Here is a 23,233-nt window from a genome sequence, read left to right on the forward strand (position 1 = left end):
CACTCATTGCAGGAGTTGGCAACCTCTGCTCTACTTGTTTTAAAAGTGTTGCTCATAATGTTGGCCTGTTCTCGTCAGGGAGTCCAGTGTACCATATCTGTTTTGGCAAATTTGACTCTCTCTTTCTCTCTGACAACTCTCTGGTCTCTGTCAGAGGGAGAGTAGAGCAGACAAGGGATGTTGGAGGCCAGGGGGAAGGATGGAGAAGGTGAAGAGTTTGGAGGAGGAGAGAAAAAGTTGACAAGTCTTAGTTAAGGGGCGGAAAGGGGGGATTGAGGGGGTGGAGGGGAAAGTGAGGGGGGTGAAACAACATGAACATGTCAGAGTGAGGGCCAGGTTTGTGGTTTGGAGGACTTTTAAAGCTTCCACAGGTTCCTAGCAGTGTCAGGTTTCAACCCAACCCCAGTCCAGCCAGCCCTAGCCCAAACAGCCAGCTCAAATGATGGAGAGCGAGAGAGTGCGTCTTTCTGCTTCGCAAATCACTCTGACAGATTCTGGCCCGCCTCAGCCCCGCAGCAGCTATCCGAGCTAGGGACTATACAGTATGGAAAATCTAAGTGCCGTTGCCTTGGCAACGGAAGGGAAAGGAGAGGAAGGGGGTTTTTGAAAAGGGAGCATCTTGTAATTTTCTTTAACCCACTGCAGCTGGAAGGAGATGGCTAGGAGGAACACATTATTATTATTATTATTATTATTATTATTATTAAATTGCTAGGCAGTTGTTGCTATGGTTTCCAGCATTCGTACAGCCATTTATCAAGCAAGACTCTATTTCTCCCAGTCCTATAAGCGGGGTGCTGTTTTGTTTGTTGCTGAATGCATCTACAATATCAGCATTGGAGGTTGTTTCTCACATCATTTTATTGCCAAAAATATCCTAGAAGAAAACATGTTCTCTTTGTGCACAGAAGCATCTCTTCCATAGAAAAAAAATACATCTAAGTCTTGAATTATATAATGCAACAAAATCTGCAATATGCCTGTGAAGCTACAATATGTAACTTAGAAATGTGAGTTACAGAGCTGTCATTCCTGTTGAAAGCAAGCCGAAGAAGTGGTAGATCAGTTCTATGTGCTCTATTTTTATGCTTCCTGTTCTGAAGTTTCATTTTTGTGTCATTTGCATTCTGTACACCAGCTTTAAACAGCTGACAATACAATGTTTTTGGTTATGGAAAATTGACTACACAGCAGTTTACATACAATGATTCTCTACACTTATGACTGCCTGTTTTTGTCACATAAACTGCGAATTTTAGCAACCAGGAAATAGCGACTCAATTTCGGCATGGCACATCTTTTGATTTTGACAAGTAAATATTCCCCCAGAATCTCTTGGTTTCTGAGGTATTGACCTGATTGTTTTTTACCTGTCCTATAATAAAGACAAGATGTCTCACTCCTTGATTCTGCAGGTTTTCAAGTGTCTGTGGAATTTTGCTCCAGCCAGACATTGAGAGGAGAGAACCTCGTCAGTTAATTGAACCTGTTTCTCAGGTTGCACTGAGCTAGTCCTGTAACACCTTTTTTACTATGAATGGTCCTGGTTGTGATCTTAACAACTTAACTCTCTCTACCAGGCGACTAAACAGCACACAAGGAGAGATCAGAGTGGGGCCGAGTCACCAAGTAAGTCATCTTACCTGTATTTTCCAAGTAGCTGTCCAAGTGTTTACAGATTTCTATCAAATATGACCTATCATTAATACAACAGGAGTGAAATTATAAACATTTTCCAACATTATCCTATTAGAGGTGTATAAAGCACAGTGATTTGTGACATTTTCTCAGACAAGCCACTCTGTTAGATGAAAAGGATTTGAAAGCTGGTATTTCACAGGCTCGACTTGTGGTATGATTGACACCTTCTTTCAATCCCTTTCTCCTCCTTCCCTCCTCCTCCTCCTCCTCCTCTCCTCCCTAATTAGGCCAAGCTTCCCGAGCTGCAGCCCTTCCCCTCCGAGGCCCCGGGGGGCCTGGGTCAGGCTGTGACAGAGAATGAGGAGCTGGTGTGGATGCCAGGGGTCAACGACTGTGACCTGCTCATGTACCTCAGGGCTGCAAGGTGAGACACGACCTCTGACCCTACTCTTTCTGGAAAGATAATCCAATACCCTCTCCCTACTGTCAACCTACCTCAGGGCAGCTAGGTGAGCTCAGGAGACATGAACCTGTTCCATGTCAGCAGGGAATGGTCCTGTACCCTCCTCCTGATAGATCTACTGGAAGGCGTTTGCTTTATAAAAAGATTAAATGATGATTCATCTTAAAAATAATAACTTTTATCTCAGTCTAAGCTGACTTGAGGTTAACTTTTTTCTTTCTCCCTGTGACTTTTTGTATTGTAACTTGTTTTTGATGGATAGAAGTTTGTTAAAAATATCCGGCCTCTGTGTTCTCCAGGAGCATGGCGGCCTTCGCTGGGATGTGTGACGGCGGATCTACAGAAGACGGTTGCCTAGCAGCCTCGCGAGACGACACCACACTCAACGCACTCAACACGGTAAGTGACGACACAACACAAGCCTGTGTCTGGCACACCACTGGCAAGAATCTAATCAAAAAATACATTTGATAAAGATGCGGGTTACCTTCTCATGTTCACCAACATTAAGTATCTGTGGGAAAGTCTCATGTTCAGCAAAAATATTCTGATCAAAAAATATTAACTCAACATGCAAAGTGTTGGTTTCATGAGCGGAAATAAAAGATCCCAGACATTTTCTAGACGCACAAAAAGCCTATTTTTCTCAAATTTGTTTACATCCCTGTTAGTGAGCATTTCTCCATTGCCAAGATAATCCATCCACCTGACAGTTGTGGCATATCAAGAAGCTGATTAAACAGCATGATCATTACACATGTGCACCTTGTGCTGGGGGCTATAAAAGGCCACTTAAAAATGTGCAGTTTTGTCACACAATAACATGCCACAGATTCCTCAAGTTTTGAGGGCGTGTGAAATTGGCATGCTGACTACAACATCTTTTTAGAAAATGTGGCAGTATGTCAAACCGACCTAATATGGCGGAACTATAACTAATATGGCGGAACTAATATGGCGGAACTAGAACTAATATGGCGGAACTAATATGGCAGAACTAGAACTAATATGGCGGAACTAATATGGCAGAACTAGAACTAATATGGCGGAACTAATATGGTGGAACGAGAACTAATATGGCAGAACTAGAACTAATATGGCGGAACTAATATGGCAGAACTAGAACTAATATGGCGGAACTAATATGGCGGAACTAGAACTAATATGGGAGAAGTAGAACGAATAGGGCAGAAGTAGAACGAATAGGGGAGATGTAGAACGAATAGGGCAGAAGTAGAACGAATAGGGCAGAAGTAGAACGAATAGGGCAGAAGTAGAACGAATAGGGCAGAAGTAGAACGAATAGGGCAGAAGTAGAACGAATATGGGAGAAGTAGAACGAATATGGGAGAAGTAGAACGAATATGGGAGAAGTAGAACGAATAGGGCAGAAGTAGAACGAATAGGGCAGAAGTAGAACGAAAGGGCAGAAGTAGAAAGAATAGGGCAGAAGTAGAATGAAAGGGCAGAAGTAGAACGAATAGGGCAGAAGTAGAATGAAAGGGCAGAAGTAGAATGAAAGGGCAGAAGTAGAACGAAAGGGCAGAAGTAGAACGAATAGGGGAGATGTAGAACGAATAGGGCAGAAGTAGAACGAAAGGGCAGAAGTAGAACGAATAGGGCAGAAGTAGAATGAAAGGGCAGAAGTAGGGACCCAGGTTAATAGCTCTTCCTCTGCTTCATCATAAAGAAGAAACCAGGTCTCTGACACTTCCAATGTATCATGCTTGATCAGCGCTTTGACCCTTGCTTTCAAAATGAATCTAGACCAGAGGAATCAAGCAAAAAAATCTACTGAAATCATCCTAAACAGTGTATTTATATTCCGACTCTATAAACCAGAGAATGAATATACCTAGCAGGTCGCTGTGTCTCCTCCCTAAACTCCATTTGCTCTCCCAATGTGGCATGGTGGTTTCTTTGAGAGAGAGAGAGTGAATATCTCTGTATGTAATGACGGTTTTAAGTAGAGCTTGATATCTCCTTAGACGTTTAACGAATCAAGAAAATGGAATCAAAAATGCTAGTTGTTTGTACATGCAAATCTACACTGAACAACAATATAAAAACGTAACATGTAACAATTTCAAAGATTTTGCTGAGTTACAGTTCATATAAGGAAATCAGTCAATTAAAATAAATAAATTAGGCCCTAATCTATGGATTTAACATGACTGGGAATACAGATATGCATCTGTTGGTCACTGGTACCTTTAAAACAAAGGTAGGGTCATGGATCAGAAAACCAATCAGTATCTGGTGTTGATCAGAAAACCAGTCAGTATCTGGTGTTGCCACCATTTGCGTCATGCAGCGCGAAACATCTCCTTCACATAGAGTTGATCAGGCTGTTGATTGTGGCCTGTGGAATGTGGGAAGTAACTGGATATTGGCAGGAACTGGAACGTGCTGTTGTACACTAATATCCAGAGCATCCCAAACATGCTCAAATGGGTGACATGTCTGGTGAGTATGTAGAACATGGAAGAACTGCTAAGTTTTCAGTTTCCAGGAATTGTGTACAGATCCTTGTGACATGGGGCTGTGCATTATCCTAGTGAAACATGAGGTGATGGCAGCAGATGAATGGCACAACAACGGCCCTCAAGATCTTGTCAGGATATCTTTGTGCATTCAAATTGCCATCGATAAAATGAAATTGTGTTGGTTATCCGTAGCTTATGCTTATGCCCATACCATAACCCCACTGCCATCATGGGGGGGCACTCTGTCCACAACGTTGACGTCAACAAACCTCTCGCCCACACGACGCAATGCCAGCTGTCTGCCATCTGCCTGGTACAGTTGAAACTGGGATTCATCCGTGAGGAGCACACTTCTCCAGCGTGCCAGTGGCCATCGAAGGTGAGCATTCGCCCACTGAAGTCGGTTGCGACGCTGAACTGCAGTCAGGTCAAGACCCTGATGAGAGCGACGAGCTCGCAGATGAGCTTCCCTGAGACTGTCTGACAGTTTGTGCAGAAATTCTTTGGTTGTGCAAACCAACAGTTTCATCAGCTATCCGGGCGGCTGGTCTCAGACGATCCCGCAGGTGAAGAAGCCAGATGTGGAGGTCCTGGGCTGGCGTGGTTACACTTGGTCTGCGGTTGTGAGGCCGGTGGACAAATTCTCTAAAACTACATTGGAGGCGGCTTATGATAGACAAATCAACATTCAATTCTCTGGCCAAAGTTTTGGTGGACATTCCTGCAGTCAGCATACCAATTGCATGCTGGCTCAAAACTTGATATTTGTGCCGTTGTGTGACAACTGCGCATTTTAGTGGGTTTTTATTGTCCCTAGCACAAGGTCCACCTGTGTAATGATCATGCTGTTTAATCAGCTTCTTGATATGCCACAACTGTCAGGTAGATAGATTATCTTGGCAAAGGAGAAATGCTCACTAAGAGGGATGTAAACAAATTTTTAGAGAAACAGCTTTTTCTTATAGAACATTTCTATGCTCTTTTATTTCAGCTCATGAAAAATGGGACCAAAACTTTACAAGTTGCGTTTATATTTTTGTCCATTGTAATAAGCCCCACTGTCGTAGTTTATAGATACGTCAATTACTTATTTCCTGCCTGTTGTAATAAATGTTTACTATATAAAAAGGATACATTCATTTGTTGTTGTTTTTTAAAATTCAAACACTGAATATTGAGCTAAAGTGTTGGTCTGCTTCCCCCTCTTCCCAGCTTCACGAGAGCAGTTACGATGCAGGCAAGGCCCTACAGCGCCTGGTCAAAAAGCCTGTTCCCAAACTCATAGAGAAGTGCTGGTCAGAAGACGAAGTGGTAAGTCGCTCTTTTTAATATATTATTTGACAACATTTCACCTTTTAACTTCCAGAGAGGACGTGTTAACTTCTGAGCTGGGTTCAAATAGTATTTATTTTTATTATCAAGCTGCGCCTTAATTGACCTTGCCTGACTCAATGTACACAAAACAGTTGAATGGACCGTATTGTAACAGTGGCTTTATTCTGGGTTACTGTGGTTGTCTTCAGATGGTACTGTTGAGATGGATAGTCAGAGAGGGCTGTGTAGCTGCTAGTTGGGCCCTCATTGGATTTGGGTTCTATCCCCTCATCATAGTCTATCCCCTCATCATATTCTATCCCCTCATCATATTCCATCCCCTCATCGTATTCCATCCCCTCCTCATCGTATTCTATCCCCCCTCATCGTATTCTATCCCCCTCATCGTATTCCATCCCCTCCTCATCGTATTCCATCCCCTCCTCATCGTATTCCATCCCCTCCTCATTCTATCCCCTTTCCATCCCCTCCTCGTCGTATTCTATCCCCTCCTCATCGTATTCTATCCCCTCATCGTATTCTATCCCCACCTCGTTGTATTCCATCCCCTCCTCGTCGTATTCTATCCCCCCTCATCGTATTCTATCCCCCTCGTCGTATTCTATCCGTTCCTCGTCGTATTCTATCCCCTCCTCATTGTATTCGATCCCCTCCTCATCGTATTCTATCCCCTCTTCGTCGTATTCATCCCCTCCTCGTCGTATTCTATCCCCTCCTCGTCGTATTCTATCCCCTCCTCGTCGTATTCTATCCCCTCCTCGTCGTATTCTATCCCCTCCTCTCGTATTCATCCCCTCCTCGTCGTATTCCATCCCCTCCTCGTATTCCATCCCCTCCTTGTCGTATTCTATCCCCTCCTCTCGTCGTATTCTATCCCCTCCTCTCATCGTATTCTATCCCTTCCTCTCATCGTATTCTATCCCCTCCTCTCATCGTATTCTATCCCCTCCTCTCATCGTATTCTATCCCCTCCTCGTCGTATTCTATCCCCTCCTCTCGTCGTATTCTATCCCCTCCCTCGTCGTATTCTATCCCCTCCTCGTCATATTCTATCCCCTCCTCGTCGTATTCTATCCCCTCCTCGTCGTATTCCATCCCCTCCTCATCGTATTCCATCCCCTCCTCATCGTATTCCATCCCCTCCTCATCGTATTCCATCCCCTCCTCATCGTATTCCATCCCCTCCTCATCGTATTCCATCCCCTCCTCATCGTATTCCATCCCCTCCTCATCGTATTCTATCCCCCCTCATCGTATTCTATCCCCCTCATCGTATTCCATCCCCCCTCATCGTATTCCATCCCCCATCGTATTCTATCCCCCTCATCGTATTCCATCCCCCTCATCGTATTCCATCCCCTCCTCGTCGTATTCCATCCCCTCCTCGTCGTATTCCATCCCCTCCTCGTCGTATTCCATCCCCTCCTCGTCATATTCCATCCCCTCCTCGCCGTATTCCATCCCCTCCTCGTCGTATTCCATCCCCTCCTCGCCGTATTCCATCCCCCCTCGTCGTATTCCATCCCCTCCTCGTATTCCATCCCTCATCGTATTCCATCCCCTCATCGTATTCCATCCCCTCGTCGTATTCCATCCCCTCCTCGTCGTATTCCATCCCCTCCTCGTCGTATTCCATCCCCTCCTCGTCGTATTCCATCCCCTCATCGTATTCCATCCCCTCATCGTATTCCATCCCCTCGTCGTATTCTATCCCCTCCTCGTCGTATTCCATCCCCTCCTCGTCGTATTCCATCCCCTCCTCGTCGTATTCCATCCCCTCCTCGACGTATTCCAGCCCCTCCTCGTCGTATTCCAGCCCCTCCTCGTCGTATTCCAACCCCTCCTCGTCGTATTCCAGCCCCTCCTCGTCATATTCTAGCCCCTCCTCGTCGTATTCCATCCCCTCCTCGTCGTATTCTATCCCCTCCATGTCTTGAGAGCAGCTGCATCCTGTTTATTGCCTGTGGGAAAAATCTTCAGCTTGGAAGTGTGTGTGTGTGTGTGTGTGTGTGTGTGTGTGTGTGTGTGTGTGTGTGTGTGTGTGTGTGTGTGTGTGTGTGTGTGTGTGTGTGTGTGTGTGTGTGTGTGTGTGTGTGTGTGTGTGTGTGTGTGTGGAGGAAGAGGGAAAAGATTGAGGGCCTGTGTTGCTGTCCTCCATTTGAATTTAGATTCACATTTCAGGCAGATGTGGCTTGGAGAGCATTAAAATATGTCAGGCAGCTGTGGCTAGGAGGTATTAAATTATGTCAGGCAGCTGTGGCTAGGAGGTATTAAATTATGTCAGGCCGCTGTGGCTAGGAGGCATTAAAATATGTCAGGCAGCCGTGGCTTGGAGGGTATTAAATTATGTCAGGCAGCTGTGGCTAGGAGGTATTAAAATATGTCAGGCAGCTGTGGCTAGGAGGTATTGAAATATGTCAGGCAGCCGTGGCTTGGAGGGTATTAAATTATGTCAGGCAGCTGTGGCTAGGAGGTATTAAAATATGTCAGGCAGCTGTGGCTAGGAGGTATTGAAATATGTCAATTAACTCAAGTTTGTGTCGGTCCTGTCCTGGACTAGTTAAACCTATTAGTTTGTCTCGGTCCTGTCCTGGACTAGTTAAACCTATTCGTGTACTGTTATTAAAATTCCTAGTTTTGTCTCGTGGTCTCCTGTACATATCCCTGCTTTTCGTTATACTCAGTAAAACCCATCCTCTTTATTATGTAAATCCAGTAGGTCTGACCCCAATTAGTTGACGGGTCGATTGTTCTGTCCAAAGGTTGTTGGTTGACCAAGATTTGGAAGTCTATATAAAAGCCTGGAGATGTGTCTTTCCTGAGCTCACTGGCCTGGGAAACTCTGATACAATGTTGCAAGTTTGTACTAGCTTCAGGCCTGACCCAAGTTAATAGTTGATACAATGTTGCAAGTTTGTACTAGCTTCAGGCCTGACCCAAGTTAATAGTTGATACAATGTTGCAGGTTTGTACTAGCTTCAGGCCTGACACAAGTTAATAGTTGATACAATGTTGCAAGTTTGTACTAGCTTCAGGCCTGACCCAAGTTAATAGTTGATAGAATGTTGCAGGTTACTTGCAGACAGTCCATGTGTAGCCAATGTGATTTATAGGATATGTGGTTTATAGGATATTTATCAGGATATTTTCTACCTGTAGGCTGCAATGTTTTTATTTGTTGGCTTTATGTAGGCTATTTTTACATAGTTGGCAATAGAAGTTACATTTTAGGTTTGAATCATTTCCATTTTGGATGTGGATAGAATTTAGATTAACCACATGCCAATGATTTTGAGATACGAAGATGTTATTATCAATTCATTTAAACTGTTACTCGAAAATGTACCTATGAACCATCACTGGCACGCAGATTGGTAGAAATGGTAAGATAAATTAGCATTCCACATGAAAGGTAGCCGACTCCTCGTGTAGCCAATTACCGGCAACTTCAGGACAGTAACGGCAGAATCCGCCAGAGCCAGCAGGAGTGGGAGGAGGACGATCAGGTTAAGTTTTCTTTTCTTCTGGTTGTCTTGATCTCTGGATCCCTCTTGAGTTATGTGTCTTATTTCATCAAACAGTGTGCTTAAAGCATCAGACAGGCTAAATGCATATATTTGAGTTTATTAAAAACACATAGGGGTGTATCTATATATGAAAAAATACACGTTTTACATTTTTGACCAAGAACAAATGACTTTTGGTTGACCGAGATTTTGGAGGGGGTCTGGGACAGCCCTAACATCCAGATGCACGTTGTCCAGCAATCATCCGGGCTCAGATCTGACTGAAGTGAATCACACGGGCTCAGATCTGACTGAAGTGAATCATGTGGGCTCAGATCTGACTGAAGTGAATCATGTGGGCTCAGATCTGACTGAAGTGAATCATGCGGGCTCAGATCTGACTGAAGTGAATCACACGGGCTCAGATCTGACTGAAGTGAATCATGAATCATGTGGGCTCAGATCTGACTGAAGTGAATCATCTGGGCTCAGATCTGACTGAAGTGAATCATGCGGGCTCAGATCTGACTGAAGTGAATCATGTGGGCTCAGATCTGACTGAAGTGAATCATCTGGGCTCAGATCTGACTGAAGTGAATCATGTGGGCTCAGATCTGACTGAAGTGAATCATGTGGGCTCAGATCTGACTGAAGTGAATCATGCGTGGATTTGCTTTAATTGAACATAATGGTTCAGTCTGATCTGAATAAACCATAAAGCCAGTACACAGACAGATGAAGGCCCACGGCATCTGAACCACGGCAGCTAATCGTAACAGATTAAGTCACTCGTCCTTCAGTAGGACTAGACCAGCTATGAATTCTCTATTATTTATGCATGCCAGCTGAAGGCAGGCTAGTCGACCTGACATGGCCGCGTTGAGATAATCAGAGAAATGAATATGTGTGTAGGGGGTTCAGGGGCTGTTCTCACCCCACATGCCAGACCACTCCACAGGCCAATCACAGGCCACTTATCAACAGGCACACTCTGCAGATAGCGGCCAGCAGCCACATATCATTATGTAGTCTGTGTAAGGTTGTAATCCCTCCCCATTGTGTACATAGCTCAGCCAGTCACCTAGCCACCCATCATCAGTCAGCCAACCAGTCATTCACCCACCCGTCGTCAGTCAGCCAACCAGTCATTCACCCACCCGTCGTCAGTCAGCCAACTAGTCATTCACCCACCCGTCGTCAGTCAGCCAACCAGTCATTCACCCACCCATCGTCAGTCAGCCAACCAGTCATTCACCCACCCATCGTCAGTCAGGCAACCAGTCATTCACCCACCCATCATCAGTCAGTACTTGGCCATTCAAGGACACTCCCTGCTCTGCTTCCTCTCTCTCTCCCTCCCTTCCTTCCCTCCCTTCCTCTCTCCCTCCCTCCCCTCCCTCCCTCCCTCCCAGCCCAGTGAAGTGATGATGTGATTTCCATTTGGTCCTTTGCAGCCCCACACACAGCCTTGAGGGACAGGTGTAAATGTACCCCTGACCTTGATGCTCAGACACACACACGCTCAGACACACACACACACGCTCAGACACACACACTCAGACACACAGAGAGCCACACCGACACCGTCCCCATCTGCCCCACTGCCCCCCTTTATAAATAATTCTGCTCCTCCTTCCCCCCTCCTCCCCATCCTCTCCCCTACTCCTCCTCCTTCTCCCCTACTCCTTCCTCCTCCCCTACACCTCCTCCTTCTCCCCTACTCCTTCCTCCTCCCCTACACCTCCTCTCCCCTACTCCTCCTCCTTCTCCCCTACTCCTTAATCCTCCCCTACTCCTTCCTCCTCCCCTACCCTCTTCTCCTTCTCCTCCCCTTCCTCTTCCTCCTCCTTCTCTTCCCCTACTCCTTCTCCTCTCCCCTCCTTCTCCTCCCCTCCTCCTCCTCTCCCCCTCTCCCCTCTTCCTCCTCCTCTCCCTCTTCCTCATCCCTCCCCTCCCTCCTTCCCCTCCTCTTCCTCTCCTCTTCCTCTTCCTCCTCCCTCTTCCCTCTCTTTCTCTCCCTCCTCCTCTTCCCTCTCCTCTTTCTCCTCCCCTCCTCCTCTCCTCTCCTCTTCTCCCCCCCACTCCCTCCCCTTCTCCTCCCTCTCCTCCCCTACTCCCTCCCCTCCCCTTCTCCTCCCTTACTCCTCCTTCTCCTCCCCTACTCCTTCTCCTCCCCCTACTCTTCTTCCTCTCCCCTTCTCCTCCCTTACTCCTCCTTCTCATCCTCTCCCCTCCTCCTCTCACCCCCCAGGACCAGCCTCATTTTTTTCTTGCTTCCTACTTTTCTTCCTTTTGAGATGTGAATAAAGGTGACAGTGGGGGCCGTGGAGATGACAGAATCAGGCTGTCTGCAGGATCACTGGACTCCTCCCCCTCTCTCTTTCTTCTCCCTCTCTCTCGCCCCTCCTCTCTCTTACTCTCCACCTTTCTGTCTGTCTTCCCACTCTCCTTCCCTGCCACCTCTCAATAGTCACATACATTCTCCCTACAATAAGCTGAAATAGTCACATACATTCTCCCTACAATAAGCTGAAATAGTCACATACAGTGAAGTCAGAAAGTATTCAGACCCCTTGACTTTTCCCACATTTTGTTTACGTTAAAGCCTTATTCTAAACTGGATTAAATACAAAAAAATCCTCAGGAAACTACACACAATACCCCAGAATGACGTCACAATACTCCATAATGACGTCACAATACCCCATAATGACGTCACAATACCCCATAATGACGTCACAATACCCCATAATGACATCACAATACCCCATAATGACGTCACAATACCCCATAATGACGTCACAATACTCCATAATGACATCACAATACCCCATAATGACATCACAATACCCCATAATGATGTCACAATACCCCATAATGACATCACAATACCCCATAATGACAAAGTGAAAACAGGTTTTTAGAAATGCCTTATTTACACAAGTATTCAGACCCTTTAATATGAGACTCGAAATTGAGCTCAGGGTGCATCCTGTTTCCATTGATCATCTTTGAGATGTTTCTACAACTTGATTGGAGTCCACCTGTGGTAAATTAAACTGATTGGACATGATTTATTTGATTGGACATGATCTATATAAGGTCCCACGGTTGACAGTGCATGTCAGAGCAAAAACCAAGCCAAAGGAATTGTCCGTAGAGCTCCTAGACAGGATTGTGTCAGGGCACAGATCTGGGGAAGGTTACAAAAATGTTTTGTAACGTTGAAGGGCCCCAAGAACCCAGTGGCCTCCATCATTCATACATGGAAGATGTTTGGAACCACCAAGACTCGTCCTAAAGCTGGCCGCTCGGCCAAACTGAGCAATCAGGGAGAAGGGCCTTGGTCGGGGAGGTGACCAAGAAGCTGATGGTCACTCTGACAGAGCTCCAGAGTTCCTCTGTGGAGATGGTTGTCCTTCTGGAAGGTTCTCCCATCTCTGCAGCACTCCACCAATCAGGCCTTTATGGTAGAGTGGCCAGATGGAAGCTACTCCTCAGTAAAAGTCACATGACAGCCCACTTGGAGTTCGCTAAAAGACTCTCAGACCATGAGAAACAAGATTCTCTGGTCTGATGAAACCAAGATTGAACTCTTTGGCCTGAATGCCAAGCGTCACGTCTGGAGGAAACGTGGCACCATCCCTATGGTGAAGCATAGTGGTGGCAGAACTTGAGAGGATCTGCAGAGAAGAATTGGAGAAACTCCCCAAATACAAGTGTGCCAAGCTTGTAGCGTCATACCCAAGAAGACTTGAGGCTGAAATCGCTGCCAAAGTTGCTACAAAGTCCTGACTAGAGGGTCTGAATACTTATGTAAATGTGATATTTAAAAAATAAATAAAAATTATAATAATTAGTATGAGTAACAAAAATATTCTAAACCTGTTTTTGCTTTTTCATTATGGGGTACTGTGTGTAGATTGAGGGGGGGACAATTTGATCAATTTTATAATAAGTCTGTAACGGCCTACCCCCCCCACATCCCCCAACCATTCATCTGACCTACCCCCCCACATCCCCCAACCATTCATCTGACCTACCCCCCCCACATCCCCCAACCATTCATCTGACCTACCCCCCACATCCCCCAACCATTCATCTGACCTACCCCCCACATCCCCCAACCATTCATCTGACCTACCCCCACATCCCCCAACCATTCATCTGACCTACCCCCCACATCCCCCAACCATTCATCTGACCTACCCCCCACATCCCCCAACCATTCATCTGACCTACCCCCCACATCCCCCAACCATTCATCTGACCTACCCCCCACATCCCCCAACCATTCATCTGACCTACCCCCCACATCCCCCAACCATTCATCTGACCTACCCCCCACATCCCCCAACCATTCATCTGACCTACCCTTCCACATCCCCCAACCATTCATCTGACCTACCCCCCACATCCCCCAACCATTCATCTGACCTACCCCCCCACCCCCTGATCCCCCAACCATTCATCTGATCTACCCCCCACCAACATGGATCCCCCAACCATTCATCTGACCTACCCCCCACATCCCCCAACCATTCATCTGGCCTACCCCCCCACATCCCCATCCCCCAACCGTTCATCTGACCTACCCCCCACATCCCCCAACCATTCATCTGACCTACCCCCCCACATCCCCCAACCATTCATCTGACCTACCCCCCACATCCCCCAACCATTCATTCATCATGACCTACCCCCACATCCCCCAACCATTCATCTGACCTACCCCCCACATCCCCCAACCATTCATCTGACCTACCCCCACATCCCCCAACCATTCATCTGACCTACCCCCCACATCCCCCATCCCCCAACCATTCATCTGACCTACCCCCCACATCCCCCAACCATTCATCTGACCTACCCCCCACATCCCCCAACCATTCATCTGACCTACCCCCCACATCCCCCAACCATTCATCTGACCTAGGGTCTATCCCCCCACATCTCCCAACCATTCATCTGACCTACCCCCACATCCCCCAACCATTCATCTGACCTAGGACACATCCCCCAACCATTCATCTGACCTACCCCCACATCCCCCAACCATTCATCTGACCTACCCCCACATCCCCCAACCATTCATCTGACCTACCCCCCACATCCCCCAACCATTCATCTGACCTACCCCCCCCAACCATTCATCCCCCAACCATTCATCTGACCTACCCCCCACATCCCCCAACCATTCATCTGACCTACCCCCCACATCCCCAGAACCATTCATCTGACCTACCCCCCACACATCCCCAACCATTCATCTGACCTGTTTACCCCCCACATCCCCCAACCATTCATCTGACCTACCCCCCCACATCCCCCAACCATTCATCTGACCTACCCCCACATCCCCCAACCATTCATCTGACCTACCCCCCACATCCCCCAACCATTCATCTGACCTACCCCCACATCCCCCAACCATTCATCTGACCTACCCCCCACATCCCCCAACCATTCATCTGACCTAGTTCCACATCCCCCAACCATTCATCTGACCCCCACATCCCCCAACCCACTGACCTCCCCCAACCATTCATCTGACCTACCCCCCACATCCCCCAACCATTCATCTGACCTACCCCCACATCCCCCAACCATTCATCTGGCTACCCCCCCCACATCCCCATCCCCCAACTATTCATCTGACCTACCCCCACCACCCCCATCCCCCAACCATTCATCTGAAGTCATTATTCAGCCAAACATTCAAACTGGAAATAAAGCTGCTAATAGTTTTATGGCCAACAGGAGGAGCTCAATCTGTTTGTGTAATATATGATCGCGGTGGGCAGTAGGGTCTATCCGTCAACCATGCTAAGGCTCATCTCTCTGGCTCTGTCAGAGCCGTGAGGGGAGGGGGTGAGGAGGACAGAGGTGGTGGTGAGGAGGACAGAGGTGGTGGTGAGGAGGACAGAGGTGGTGGTGAGGAGGACAGAGGTGGTGGTGAGGAGGACAGAGGTGGTGGTGAGGAGGACAGAGGTGGTGGTGAGGAGGACAGAGGTGGTGGTGAGGAGGACAGAGGTGGTGGTGAGGAGGACAGAGGTGGTGGTGAGGAGGACAGAGGTGGTGGTGAGGAGGACAGAGGTGGTGGTGAGGAGGACAGAGGTGGTGGTGAGGAGGACAGAGGTGGTGGTGAGGAGGACAGAGGTGGTGGTGAGGAGGACAGAGGTGGTGGTGAGGAGGACAGAGGTGGTGGTGAGGAGGACAGAGGTGGTGGTGAGGAGGACAGAGGAGGAGGTGAGGAGGACAGAGGAGAAGATGGAAGCCTGCTACTAGAACAGCCCCCTAGTGGTGGGATCACAGTCTAGCTAACTAACCAGCCAGACACACATGGTTAACGCTTGTTGGCCACCCACAGAGTTTGGGAAGTGTTTTCAAACAACCTTTCTGACTGTTTACTCAGGAAGGGTGTGAATATCCTGACACCTTTTTGTTTCAATAGAAAGAACAGTGTGAGAGAAACATTCACGTACTTAACTAGTAGTTGGCACAATACTAGAAGTAGGTTGAAATGTTGTAACATGAAAATATCACCTTTCACCGAATTCAGATTAAATGTGTTGAGTAGCGGCGTTTGTTTGTTTGTAGTCGAACAACGGTTGTTCTAACGTTAGTTAACCATGTTACGCCAATGCGTCTAATTTGAACTGAAATGCGACGAACTGACTCGATTGTAAGCAAAGTCGAACACGGGTTCAAAGTTGAACTGAGGTTGTTGTTCTAACGTTGTTGTGTCACAATGGAGAGGATGTGGGTTGTCCTGCATCTGTCACTGTGGTTTTCCCTCACACACACACACACAGCCCGTCTGTCTTAAAGCCTGTGGTGATTTCCCCTCCACGTGACTTGCCTCATAAGAATCTGATCCTTTGGTAACATTTAAACAATAACTTTGATGCCTAAAGCAGTGGAATGCTTCATTAGGTTTGTTATTGTTCACAAACATTTTTTATCTTTATTTAACTATGCAAGTCAGTTAAGAACAAATTCTTATTTACAATGACGGCCTAGGAACAGTGGGGTTAACTGACTTGTTCAGGGGCAGAGCGACAGATTTGTACCTTGTCATCTCGGGGGTTTGAACTTGCAACCTTTCGGTTACTAGTCCAACGCTCTAACCACTAGGCTACCCTGCCACCCCAGATGTTGCTGTTCTAGTCTGGTCTGTCTGTTCTGACTGGTCTCTCTCCCTCTGCCGCCCCTCCACTCTAACCACTAGGCTACCTGCCTCCTCTACACTCTAACCACTAGGCTACCTGCCTCCTCTACACTCTAACCATTAGGCTACCCTGCCGCCTCTATACTCTAACCATTAGGCTACCTGCCTCCTCTACACTCTCCTCTACACTCTAACCACTAGGCTACCTGCCTCCCCTACACTCTAACCACTAGGCTACCTGCCTCCTCTATACTCTAACCATTAGGCTACCTGCCTCCTCTACACTCTCCTCTACACTCTAACCACTAGGCTACCCTGCCTCCTCTACACTCTAACCACTAGGCTACCCTGCCGCCTCTATACTCTAACCATTAGGCTACCTGCCTCCTCTAACACTCTCCTCTACACTCTAACCATTAGGCTACCTGCCCCTCCTCTACACCTCCTCTACACTCTAACCACTAGGCTACCCTGCCTCCCTCTACACTCTAACCACTAGGCTACCCTGCCGCCTCTATACTCTAACCACTAGGCTACCTACCTCCTCTACACTCTAACCACTAGGCTACCTGCCGCCCCTACACTCTAACCACTAGGCTACCTACCACCTCTACACTCTAACCACTAGGCTACCCTACCGCCCCTCCACTCTAACCACTAGGCTACCTACCACCTCTACACTCTAACCACTAGGCTACCTGCCTCCCCTACACTCTAACCACTAGGCTACCTACCGCCACCTACACTATAACCACTAGGCTACCTACCTCCCCTACACTCTAACCACTAGGCTACCTGCCCCCCCTACACTCTAACCACTAGGGTACCTGCCTCCTCGACACTCTAACCACTAGGCTACCTGCCTCCTCTACACTCTAACCACTAGTCTACCTGCCGCCCCTACACTCTAACCACTAGGCTACCTACCTCCTCTACACTCTAACCACTAGGCTACCTGCCGCACCTCCACTCTAACCACTAGGCTACCTGCCTCCTCTACACTCTAACCACTATGCTACCTGCCTCCTCTACACTCTAACCACTAGGCTACCTGCCGCCTCTACACTCTAACCACTAGGCTACCTGCCGCCCCTACACTCTAACCACTAGGCTACCTACCACCCCTCCACTCTAACCACTAGGCTACCCGCCTCCCCTACACTCTAACCACTAGGCTACCCGCCTCCCCTACACTCTAACCACTAGGCTACCTGCCGCCCCTCCACTCTAACCACTAGGCTACCTGCCTCCTCTACACTCTAACCACTAGGCTACCTGCCGCCCCTACCCTCTAACCACTAGGCTACCTGCCACCTCTACACTCTAACCACTAGGCTACCTGCCGCCCCTCCACTCTAACCACTAGGCTACCTGCCGCCCCTACACTCTAACCACTAGGCTACCTGCCGCCCCTCCACTCTAACCACTAGGCTACCTGCCGCCCCTACACTCTAACCACTAGGCTACCTACCACCCCTCCACTCTAACCACTAGGCTACCCGCCTCCCCTACACTCTAACCACTAGGCTACCTGCCGCCCCTCCACTCTAACCACTAGGCTACCTGCCGCCCCTCCACTCTAACCACTAGGCTACCTGCCTCCTCTACACTCTAACCACTAGGCTACCTACCACCCCTCCACTCTAACCACTAGGCTACCTACCACCCCTACACTCTAACCACTAGGCTACCTACCTCCTCTACACTCTAACCACTAGGCTACCTACCTCCCCTACACTCTAACCACTAGGCTACCTACCTCCCCTACACTCTAACCACTAGGCTACCTACCTCCTCTACACTCTAACCACTAGGCTACCTGCCACCTCTACACTCTAACCACTAGGCTACCTACCTCCCTCTACACTCTAACCACTAGGCTACCTACCGCCTCTACACTCTAACCACTAGGCTACCTACCACCTCTACACTCTAACCACTAGGCTACCTGCCGCCTCTACACTCTAACCACTAGGCTACCTGCCGCCCCTCCACTCTAACCACTAGGCTACCTACCGCCTCTACACTCTAACCACTAGGCTACCTACCTCCTCTACACTCTAACCACTAGGCTACCTACCTCCTCTACACTCTAACCACTAGGCTACCTACCTCCTCTACACTCTAACCACTAGGCTACCTACCACCTCTACACTCTAACCACTAGGCTACCTACCACCTCTACACTCTAACCACTAGGCTACCTACCTCCTCTACACTCTAACCACTAGGCTACCTACTGCCCCGTTTCTTGCTGATAAAACAGCAGCTAAACCTTTCTAACTTCACCACATGTTCTATTTTTGTGGTAAATCAAATTAAAATAAAATAACATTTAAGATGAATTATTGAAGTCTGTGGTAGCGTGCCGTAGCCTATTGATAATCGTAATGCATCTCTTTAATCATCCCAAATGGCACCTTTGGTCCCTATGAAGTGCACTACTGTTGACCAGAGCCCTGTGGGGCCCTAATCGAAGGTAGTAGAGTGACATTTTGGGACACATCTTGCCCACGTTTTACAGCTTCTACCAATCAGCCCTGGAGCAGGAAGTACCAACACATTACAATAACGTTTACAGCTCTTTGCTCTTCACCACCTCTAACAAAGAGAAACAGGTACTATTACACACAGCAGAGAGAAACAGGTACTATTACACACAGCAGAGAGGAGACAGGTACTATTACACACAGCAGAGAGAAACAGGTACTATTACACACAGCAGAGAGAAACAGGTACTATTACACACAGCAGAGAGAAACAGGTACTATTACACACAGCAGAGAGAAACAGGTACTATTACACACAGCAGAGAGAAACAGGTACTATTAGACACAGCAGAGAGAAACAGGTACTATTAGACACAGCAGAGAGAAACAGGTACTATTAGACACAGCAGAGAGAAACAGGTACTATTACACACAGCAGAGAGGAGACAGGTACTATTACACACAGCAGAGAGAAACAGGTACTATTAGACACAGCAGAGAGAAACAGGTACTATTACACACAGCAGAGAGAAACAGGTACTATTACACACAGCAGAGAGAAACAGGTACTATTAGACACAGCAGAGAGAAACAGGTACTATTACACACAGCAGAGAGAAACAGGTACTATTAGACACAGCAGAGAGAAACAGGTACTATTAGACACAGCAGAGAGAAACAGGTACTATTACACACAGCAGAGAGAAACAGGTACTATTAGACACAGCAGAGAGAAACAGGTACTATTACACACAGCAGAGAGAAACAGGTACTATTACACACAGCAGAGAGAAACAGGTACTATTACACACAGCAGAGAGAAACAGGTACTATTACACACAGCAGAGAGAAACAGGTACTATTACACACAGCAGAGAGAAACAGGTACTATTACACACAGCAGAGAGAAACAGGTACTATTACACACAGCAGAGAGAAACAGGTACTATAACGTACAGCTGAGCTTTGAAGTCTCTGTACACACAGCAGAGAGAAACAGGTACTATTACACACAGCAGAGAGAAACAGGTACTATTACACACAGCAGAGAGAAACAGGTACTATTACACACAGCAGAGAGAAACAGGTACTATTACACACAGCAGAGAGAAACAGGTACTATTACACACAGCAGAGAGAAACAGGTACTATTACACACAGCAGAGAGAAACAGGTACTATTACACACAGCAGAGAGAAACAGGTACTATTACACACAGCAGAGAGGAAACAGGTACTATTACACACAGCAGAGAGAAACAGGTACTATTACACACAGCAGAGAGAAACAGGTACTATTAGACACAGCAGAGAGAAACAGGTACTATTACACACAGCAGAGAGAAACAGGTACTATTAGACACAGCAGAGAGAAACAGGTACTATTACACACAGCAGAGAGAAACAGGTACTATTACACACAGCAGAGAGAAACAGGTACTATTAGACACAGCAGAGAGGAGACAGGTACTATTAGACACAGCAGAGAGGAGACAGGTACTATTACACACAGCAGAGAGAAACAGGTACTATTAGACACAGCAGAGAGAAACAGGTACTATTACACACAGCAGAGAGAAACAGGTACTATTACACACAGCAGAGAGAAACAGGTACTATTAGACACAGCAGAGAGAAACAGGTACTATTAGACACAGCAGAGAGGAAAGAGAGAGGGGGAAAGTGCCAGCCTCTCTGAAACACTCTGACAGAGAGAAGTCTGTTGTTTCAGCACACATAGTGGCTGGTGATTTTGTACCTTGCCTTCATCCACCCTCCTTCCCCATTCCTTTTTTCCTCCCTCCCTCTTCCTCTGCCCCACCTCCCCCACTGTGTTGCCTAACAACAGTGGGCTGGGGCTATAGGAGCAGGGGCAGAGAGAGAAGAGGGGGGAGGGAGGGAACACAGGCAGAGAAGAGAAGAGAAGAGAAGAGGAAGGGAGGGAGCCGTCAGAGGCAGAAGAGGGAGGAAGGGAGCCGTCAGAGAGGGAGGGAGGGAGAATTGGGAGGGAGGGAGGGAGCAGGCAGAGGCAGAAGAGGGAGGAAGGGAGCCGTCAGAGAGGGAGGGAGGGGGAGAATTGGGAGGGAGGGAGGGATCAGGCAGAGAGAGGGAGAAGAGGGAGGGAGCAGGCAGAGAAGAGGGAGGGAGGGAGAAGAGGCAGGGAGGGAGGGAGGGAGGGAGGGAGGGAGGGAGGGAGAAGAGGCAGGGAGGGAGAAGAGGCAGGGAGGGAGGGAGGGAGAGAGAAGAGGCAGGGAAGGGAGAAGAGGCAGGGAGGGAGGGAGGGAGCAGGCAGAGAGGGATGAGAGGGAGGGAGCAGGCAGAGAGGGGCAGGCAGAGAGGGAGCAGGCAGAGAGGGAGCAGGCAGAGAGGGAGCAGGCAGAGAGGGAGCAGGCAGAGAGGGAGCAGGCAGAGAGGGAGCAGGCAGGCAGAGAAGAGGGAGGGAGGGAGCAGGCGGAGAAGAGGGAGGGAGGGAGCAGGCGGAGAAGAGGGAGGGAGGGAGCAGAGATAGAGAAGAGGGAGGGAGGGAGCAGGCAGAGAAGAGGGAGGGAAGGAGCAGGCAGAGATAGAGAAGAGGGAGGGAGCAGGCAGAGGGAGGGAGAGCGGGAGCAGAGACAGGCAGAGCAGAGAGATCGGTAAAGCAGATTGGTGTATGATTTATTAGCTGGGGCTGGAGAGGTAAGGGGAGAGGGAATGAAGGAGGGAGGGAGGGAGAGAGATAAAGGGAGAGAGAAGAGATCCCTGGCAGCAGCTGAAATTGAGCCTTAAACTGGAGCCGATATGTAGAGGGAGGGAGAAAGAGAGAAGGAAAGGAAGGAGTGGGGGGAGGGAGGATGAGAAGATTGTGTGCAGTACATACAGTTAGGCCTCTGAACAGCTCAACCAACTGAGCGAAAGTATTCAGACCCCTTGACTTTTTCCACATTTTGTGACGTTACAGCCTTATTCTAATATTGATGTATTTATTTTTATGAATGAAAAAATCTTCGCAATCTACACACAATACCATATAATGAAACAGGTTTTTATAAATGAAAAACGCCACATTTACATAAATATTCAGACCTTTTACTCAATGCTTTGTTGAAGCACAATTACAGCCTAGAGTCTTCTTGGGTATGACGCTACAAGCTTGGCACACCTGTATTTGGGAAGTTTCTCCTATTCTTCTCTGCAGATCCTCTCAAGTTATGTCAGGTTGGATGGGGAGCATCGCTGCACAGCTATTTTCAGGTCTCTCCAGAGATGTTCGATCGGGTTCAAGTCCAGGCTCTGGCTTGGCCAATCAAGGATATTCAGAGACTTGTCCCGAAGCCACTCCTGCGTCGTCTTGGCTGTGTCCTGAGGGTCGTTATCCTGTTGGAAGGTGAACCTTCACCCCACTGTGAGGTCCTGAGTGCTCTGGAGCAGGTTTTCATCAAGGATCTCTCTGTACTTTGCTCCGTCATCTTTGCCTCGATCCTGACTAGTCTCCCAGTCCCTGCCGCTGAAAAACATCCCCACAGCATGATGTTGCCACCACCATGCTTCACCGCAGGGATGGTGCCAGGTTTCCTCCAGGCATGAAGCTTGGCGTTCAGACCACAGAGTTCAATCTTGGTTTCATCAGACCAGAGAATCTAGTTTCTCATGGTCTGAGAGTTTTTTAAGTGACTTTTGCTAAACTCCAAATGTGCTGTCATGTGCCTTTTACTGAGGAGTAGCTTCCGTCTGGCCACTCTATCATAAAGGTCTGATTGGTGGAGTGCTGCAGAGATGGTTGTCCTTCTGGAAGGTTCTCCCATCTCCACAGAAGAACTCTGGAGCTCTGTCAGAGTGACCCTTAGTTTGTTGGTCACCTCCCTGACCAATGCCCTTCTTTCCCCGATTGCTCAGTTGGCCGGGCGGCCAGCTCTAGGAAGAGTCTTGGTGGTTCCAAACTTCTACCATTTAAGAATGATGGAGGCCACTGTGTTCTTGGGGACCTTCAATGCTGCAGACATTTCTTGGTACCCTTCCCCAGATTTGTGGCTCGACACAATCCTGTCTCGGAGCTCTACGGACAATTCCTTCAACCTCATGACTTGGTTTTTACTCTGACATACACTGTCAACTGTGGGACCTCATATAGACAGGTGTGTCCCTTTTCCAAATCATGTCCAATCA

At 48.0% G+C, this 23,233-nt stretch overlaps 1 protein-coding gene across 1 annotated transcript in view; it reads left to right on the forward strand.

Moving 5' to 3' along the window:
* The window catches only part of rerea (arginine-glutamic acid dipeptide (RE) repeats a), a 269,119-nt gene that overhangs the window by 179,803 nt on the left and 66,083 nt on the right, over positions 1 to 23,233 (forward strand). The window contains 4 exon segments of the mRNA XM_042299790.1: positions 1,581 to 1,629; positions 1,929 to 2,065; positions 2,404 to 2,503; positions 5,803 to 5,901. Of these exon segments, the coding sequence (XP_042155724.1) occupies positions 1,581 to 1,629; positions 1,929 to 2,065; positions 2,404 to 2,503; positions 5,803 to 5,901 (385 nt within the window).

The sequence above is a fragment of the Oncorhynchus tshawytscha genome, linkage group LG16 (assembly GCF_018296145.1).
Source record: "Oncorhynchus tshawytscha isolate Ot180627B linkage group LG16, Otsh_v2.0, whole genome shotgun sequence".
Lineage (NCBI taxonomy): Eukaryota > Metazoa > Chordata > Actinopteri > Salmoniformes > Salmonidae > Oncorhynchus > Oncorhynchus tshawytscha.